This window comes from Pisolithus orientalis (genome assembly GCF_024613125.1).
Source record: "Pisolithus orientalis strain OTSU chromosome Unknown F5J12scaffold_75, whole genome shotgun sequence".
Classification (NCBI taxonomy): Eukaryota; Fungi; Basidiomycota; class Agaricomycetes; order Boletales; family Pisolithaceae; genus Pisolithus; species Pisolithus orientalis.
In genome coordinates, this window is record NW_026260856.1 from 98529 (window position 1) to 105414 (window position 6886).

At 44.7% G+C, this 6886-nt stretch overlaps 2 protein-coding genes and 1 pseudogene across 3 annotated transcripts; 1 reads left to right on the forward strand and 2 right to left on the reverse strand.

Annotated features, from left to right (window-relative positions):
* The first annotated feature begins 64 nt into the window (after positions 1–64).
* F5J12DRAFT_t199 lies at positions 65–137 on the forward strand (annotated as a pseudogene). The gene has a single exon. The product of its transcript is annotated as a tRNA-OTHER (tRNA).
* Positions 138–2235: 2098 nt separating this feature from the next.
* Positions 2236–2700, reverse strand: F5J12DRAFT_907708 (uncharacterized protein; the record flags this gene model as incomplete). The annotated part of the gene is made up of 3 exons (XM_051748975.1): positions 2236–2322; positions 2358–2615; positions 2665–2700. The coding sequence occupies 3 exons, from the start codon at positions 2698–2700 to the stop codon at positions 2236–2238; spliced, it is 381 nt and encodes a 126-aa protein (XP_051594772.1).
* Positions 2701–3955: 1255 nt separating this feature from the next.
* Positions 3956–6243, reverse strand: F5J12DRAFT_786932 (uncharacterized protein; the record flags this gene model as incomplete). Its single annotated transcript, XM_051743560.1, has 9 exons — positions 3956–4089; positions 4148–4241; positions 4421–4432; positions 4658–4882; positions 4935–5086; positions 5357–5560; positions 5667–5805; positions 5865–6112; positions 6225–6243. 9 exons carry the CDS (start codon positions 6241–6243, stop codon positions 3956–3958), a joined length of 1227 nt encoding a protein of 408 aa, XP_051594773.1.
* Positions 6244–6886: the final 643 nt, after the last annotated feature.

Genomic DNA, 6886 nt, shown 5'->3' on the forward strand with positions numbered 1-6886 from the left:
ACTTCATGGAGATATGTTCCCACAGTGCTAGTCTAAGCCCCCAAGCTACTGACACTAGTACCCAGACCATATGGCTCAGTGGTTGCAGCACCTGGTAAACACCTAGGAGGTCACTGGTTCAATCTTAGGACTGGTCACATTTTCCTCATAAGGCTACTTTGGGACATCCCTCCCCCCCTCTGGCAAGCAGTGGGATGTCCCATGACAGCCTCCAAGGCTACATTGGGACATCCCTCCCCCCTTCTGGCAAGCAGTGGGATGTCCCACAGCAGCCTCTAAGGCTAAATTGGGACATCCCACCCTCCCCTTTGGCAAGCAGTGGGATGTCCCACAACAGCCCCTAAAGCTACATTGGGACATCCCACCCCCTTTTCTGTCAAGCAGTGGGATGTCCCACAACAGCCTCTAAGGCTACATTGGGACATCCCACCTACCTCTCTGCCAACCAGTGGGATATTCTACATTTTACCCATGCATATGTCTTGCAAACATGATGCTCAAAATAAATTCTATTTAAACACACCAAATAGATTATAATATGTCTCTATCACCCTTATCTGTATTGAACTCTTTTACTTGGAGATGATGGTGGATCCATTTAAACACACCAAATAGATTATAAATATGTCTCTATCACCCTTATCTGTATTGAACTCTTTTACTTGGAGATGATGGTGGATCCATATCCAGTAGGTCATTCTCCCATTCTTCTCCCCAACAGAATTCTTCCAATGGCATATCACTTTGTTGGTGATATTCATCTGCCAGGGCAAATTCTTCAGCAACACATAGCAACTCATCATCCATCACTTCATCCTCATCCTCTTCACCCTCTGACTTCCAATCCATCAAACCTCTCCTCATTATCACTATCAATATATATAACATGACCACCCTGCACCATGCTGTGCAGTTCTTCATCACTTGCACCCCAGTTCTCATTAGGTGTTCCAGGATAGCCTCTAAGTTGCCTCTTCCACAAGATGCACAGACCTGCTAGTCTCAATGCTCTGCAGTCAAGTTCATATGCAAGATCAACATCTGCAATGTGTGTTAGTCATGGTAATGCAATGACACATGTCTCTCACCAGCACTCTGTCTGGTATTCTGCACATGACCCACTCTTCAGAAAACCACTCTGTCAAAGCTCTTCTTTCCTGAAACAGGTGCCTTTCCTCTTCTTCACAATGCCTCAGCTCAAGGAGTGATCTGATCCCTGAGCACACTTTTTCATCAGCTAACCATGGGGGTAGTAACCCATCTGAATCATCCCCAAGGCCAATATCCTGCCAAATATCATCATCCACATCCAGTTTGAACAAAGAGTCCCTTGGGATCAGGAGTGGGGCTATTGACCCCTGAGGAGCTTTTCCCATGTGTATGAGGCCTACAATTTGCAGACACAGATTATTGTAGCTACTGGCAAGCTTGGCTATTCCTGGTTCTCATTGCTTCACAGATGCTTCTGTGTGGTTTTGAAGTCTTTGTTCTTCAAGGCAAGTCAAATACAAGGGTATTCATGAATGATGACCTCTTACCACTGAGAGTCTGCCAATATGAGCATTCCAGTCTTTCCAACTCAAACTTTCATTGGCACAGACAATCTCTGATATGTTTCTTGATTTCTAATGCATGCATGTGAAGCTATGGAACATGGTCTCAATTAGATGAAACCATGTAGAAAATACACTGCCACTAACTTGAAGATAAGCACTCTTTTGGATACTAGCAAGATTTGAATGCCCATTTATGCCTAGGGTTGCCCTCTGGTTCTGCAAAGCTTCTTTAAAACACTTAACCTTTTGATGACACTCTGCAATTTGGATATTCAAGCTTGTCATGTCAGCAACCCCATGGAGAAGATCTTTCTCCAGCACTTCTAGCTTGGCCTCATAATTTGCCAATGATTTCTGAGTTGCCATGATTTGCAATATCATATTCTCAGCAGCTTTAGAGCTGTGACCTAATTTGATGGTGAGCAGGAGTCATTATTTATATCAGCAGCTTACAAGGAGCTGGCTTTGTCTGTGCAAAGACTTGAGCAACCCATTCAGCTTGAAGAGTTGGGATATCAACTCCACATCTCCTTAGGCCTCTGTTTGCAGCAGCCTTCTTTTCTTGGCAATGATTCCAGCAACACAAAAGCCACTGGCCCAAACCAGTGAGACTCTTCATGTCCAGGTGGCACACCTGGAAGTCAATAACAAAGAGGTGTTGATGATACTGAATAATATGTTAGCTTGAAACAGATGTGGCATACTGCTCACATCCCTCTCCATCAGATAGCCCAAATCCTTCACATTTTTGGGGGTGATAGATAAGCTGACATGCCCATTGATGACAAAAGGCATGAATACTGAGATGGCAAAAGAAATATGTGGCAGAAATGACTTGAGAAAACCCCACTTCCTGCAGCTCTGTTCCAGTTGACAACCTATGTCATATAACAGCCCAATATGAAAATTATATGGGAGATGGCCAAAAAGAGATTTGATGAGGGCAAGTGCATAATGTTGCCTCTCCCCAGCTGAAGTCATATTTGCAAGGTAAATGACATGATCATGATGACAGAGTAGGGCCATTACACCAGTATCTGAAAAGAACTGGGTACTTGCCTACACTGCCATCAGACCAATGGAGTCAGAATAAATGATTAAGACTCACTTTCTGGAGCCTCTCATCAGCTGCAGACTCGATCATCTGGATGCCCACTTCTGTGCTTCTGAGTAAAACAAGCATCAATGCAAACAATTGCATCAACATCAGAAAAGCTAGAACAAAGGAAATTTTAGCAGTTGACAAAACTATATCCAACAAGTGACATACCCATGTTCACTATTATTGCTCTGCCAGCTCTGGCCACCAAAGCATAGAGGACAACACTGTTGTAGGTATTCTGATGGCCTCAGCTTTGAACTGAGGACATCATTGTCTGGGGAACTTGGCAATGGGATTGCAGAGGGGATGTTTGATGGTGGACTAGCAGATTCTTGCAGTTGTTGTTGGACATATTCATCAAGGGATGTTTCCAGAATACAATACCAGTGATATGCATTACTGAACCTCTGGCATATACCCTCCTGCAAGTATCATCAGCAATGATCCATGACTGAGAAGAACAACCAAAGTATGCATTAATAATATAGCAACATCACCACAAACAATACCAACAAACATCCTACCCTATCAATATAACACTACAGCAGTCCCAAGAAACAGAACATGTCACACATGCATGCACTTATAACCATGAAATAGCCATGCATCAGATTAAGATATACTACCTACATAGCAGAGTCATCTGTACTACAGTCACTATGGCAGTAATATATGCTTTACAAAGTGGAAAAAATGGGGTAATGATACAAAACATGACAATTCCATACCTTTGTGTCCACCTCATAACCCATAGCTGCAAGGTATGCCTCAAGGGACTCACACCATGCTGAAGTGTTTGGAGGTATGTGCATGAAGAGTTGTCAGACAAAGCCAAGAAGCTGTAGGCTAACAGCAAGTGTTGGCCCCAGTGGGGCACAGGGGAAGTAGCCCATCCAAAGGAGTTGGAGGGCTGCAGGTGCACAAGGACAGACAGCCAGATCAACTGATTGCAGAGCTGCCATGAATGCATCTGAGCAGAGGAAAATGACAAAGAACACAGAAATCTCACCATTGAAATCAATGTAAATGACTCTCAGTTTTTGAGTCTGGTGACAACCACATGTCAGCAGTTCATAGTCAACAGGATTCTGGAAGTGGTTGGATAGTTGTCAATATGCAAGGTACAGCTGAAGGAGGGAAGGGATGACAGTGTGTGACCACTGCTGCCACTGCTTCATTTTTTTTCAGGCATTCCTAGATGGTGACCAAAGCAGGTCTTGGCTAATATGTAGCCCATTGGTTAAGTGGTTGAAAGTGGCATCATGGGAGAGGTCACATTCACTATGCACAGAAGGCTCTAACAGGCAAGCAGTGCTTGAGGCAGAGTGGTGTCAGATGTGTGGGTCAGAGGAATCACTGGGGTGTTGTGTGAAAGCACAATGGCCAGGTAAGGTGAGCAAGTGCTCAACAGGAAGGTAAAGCCCCACAGTTCTGGGAACACAGCATGAAGGTTCAGCAGTCTGATGGTCAACAAGGACCATGAGATCACCTGCATAGAGCAAGTCAGGAATCTGGTTCATCGGGGCAGTAACTTGTACAGAGGGACCATGCCTAGTAAGCTGTTTTGGTTGATGAAGAGACATCTATGAAATTTGGTCAGACACATAAACTGTCTAGGCGAGTTAGTGGTAGATGACGATCCTGCAACACCAAGTTACAGGACTGTGACCAGGACACTGAACCCTGGTTGCTGGAAGGCAACCCCAAGATGCCACCAGCATGTCTCCAATAGTTAGCCTCCAGCATAGAAAAGTGAACTGACCTTTGCACAAAACTAGCAAAGGCAATGGGGAAAGAGATGGAGCAAGTGTGTGACAAACAAAATGAGATTGTAATTGTGGCATGCTATGAATATTGTTCAGGAAACATACAGAGTAAAAATGGTATCAGGGAATGATGAAGGAGGTTACCAACTATTTGAACTGTAACCACATGGTGCAGTTGGAATAAGGCAGGGAAGAAGGGGTGGACAACCAAAAGTATCAAAGAACAACTGTACATAAAATACAGCCAACTTCTTTTCCATTGCCCAGACACATGATGATGACACTAATGGCATAATTGGCTCTGCCAAGTCTGAGGGGCATCCTGGCCATACAGCAAGTAACACCTGGAGCTTCTCTATGTACTCCCATTTTGATTGAAAGTTGGACAAGCTAAGGCCTTGATTTTGCTGAGGGAAAGGCTCAGCACACATGGTGAGTTCTGAATCACCAGGGAAAATCTGCATAGAGTTCAGAAATAGCACATTCCTGGTGGGGTAAAATTGTACATACCTGCTGGACATGATCGAACTGCTCTGAATCCCAATTCAACCACAAGCTAGGCATCATTGCACAGTCAAGAGTGACCAACTTGAACTGGAAGTTGTGTTCATATAAATCCCATAAAATCTTGCTTTTCATCATCTGATCAATGGTAGTGAGGTCTGCAAGGGAAATTGAAATATCCCAGAATTGTACATGGCTAGGTATGTCATGTTGGAGGCTGATGAGCTTGGGACCAAAGAGGGTGGCAGATTCACATAGTCAGTCACCAGAAAATGTGGATGAAATCTGCTTGGGAATTGTGTTCAGGAAATCCCACCAGGACTGAGGGATAACAGGAGATGCATCCAAGGCAGAAAGATGAGTGATCCAACCCACTTGAGAGACTAGCCAATTCCTTAGGTACCTCTGCTGGCAATTGGAGGACTCACCCCTCACAAACAGACTCAGGCTGGGAAAGAAGTAAGCTACCTTGGGCACATTGGGGCTAACCCTTTTTGCATCCTTATTCATGTCCTTCAGGGCAGCATGCCATGCAGACATAGCAGGGGGAATAGCTGGATTGCCGAGGTCTTCCCACAGTTCAGGATTCAGAACAACCGATGGCTTGGCTCCTCTCGAGCCTGCAGGGGGATCTGAGCAAAATGTTAAACACACTGAGACAAAATGAATAGGATACATACATAGTTGATTATGATGTCAAGCCCTGCCCATCCTAACAACTCCTGTACTTGAACTTACACTGCTGGAACTTGCAGCATTGGAAGCCATGGGACCTGTGCTTGTGGGAGTTGAGGCCACACCACTGCTGGTGTGTGGTGGTTCTGGCCAGGGAGCTGCAAATTGCTTGAGCCCAATCACCAGGCCTTGTCAAGTGTGCCTGTGGCACAATTCACCAGGGTGGTGCCAGGCACTGTGCCATTTCAGCATCTGCCCAACCTCAAAAACCTCAGGATCTGTGACTATGTCATGAGGGCACATAATCTCGACAGTCTTCAACACTTGCATGTCTGGGAGTACATGATCAGGTTTCCAGACCATCCAGAGAGGCATGCATATTTCAAAAAGGTGCTGGCAAATGTTGGGGTCTGTCATGAATGCCCCAATCCAGCAGTCAAATGAATTGATGAAAGTGCCCATAGCAGGGTTGAGGTCTGTGTCCAGATATTCTAGCATGCCAAAGACATCTAGGAGGAGGCATTGACAAAAAGCAACCAATATGACTGTGTCTCAAAACATAAATGGGAGTTGCTAGAGTAAATTTTAATTAACAAAATCTGAACCAGAAAAAAATCATACCTTCAGATGCAGGAGACATCACTGACATGACCCCAGCCAAAAATCAGGTCTCAGAGGACCTTCATAGTGGGGGTGCTTCTTTAGCCAATCTTGCCAATGTTTGTCTAGTCAATTATAAACAGTCTCCATTGACTTCCACTTGTCAGCATGAATCCTGCCAACTTTGAAGGCAGACCCTCTTTCCAGCACAAAATCCTCTGCTGACTGGGTAACATTCCACCACAGCCACTTCCATGTTGGGTTGTCTCCATAGGCCACTTTCTGGGGGACACATGGACTCCATGTGTAGTGTTCTGCAAACAACTGTTGCCATTGAAAACAGTCACCAGAGTCTGCTGACCTTGACCAAGCAATGTGGTAGTTACCAGAAAAGCAGTTACAGAATTTATGGCAACTACCACTTCCCAATATAGACAATGCCCCCTGAGTGACAACCTCTGTTGGTGTTTGAAAAAAATTCAGATTGGAATGTTCCCATGGCAGGTTACCCTGTCACAAATATTGATAATTTGCACCTGTACTGTGGCTATACAGATGAGCAGGTGACCAGTAGATGTGATGGTCACATAATGAGTGACATAAGCAGGGATGACCCTAGATCATGTGATTTTACACAATTGATTATGTGATGGTGATCCTCTGGAGTGTTCTGTTATGTAATT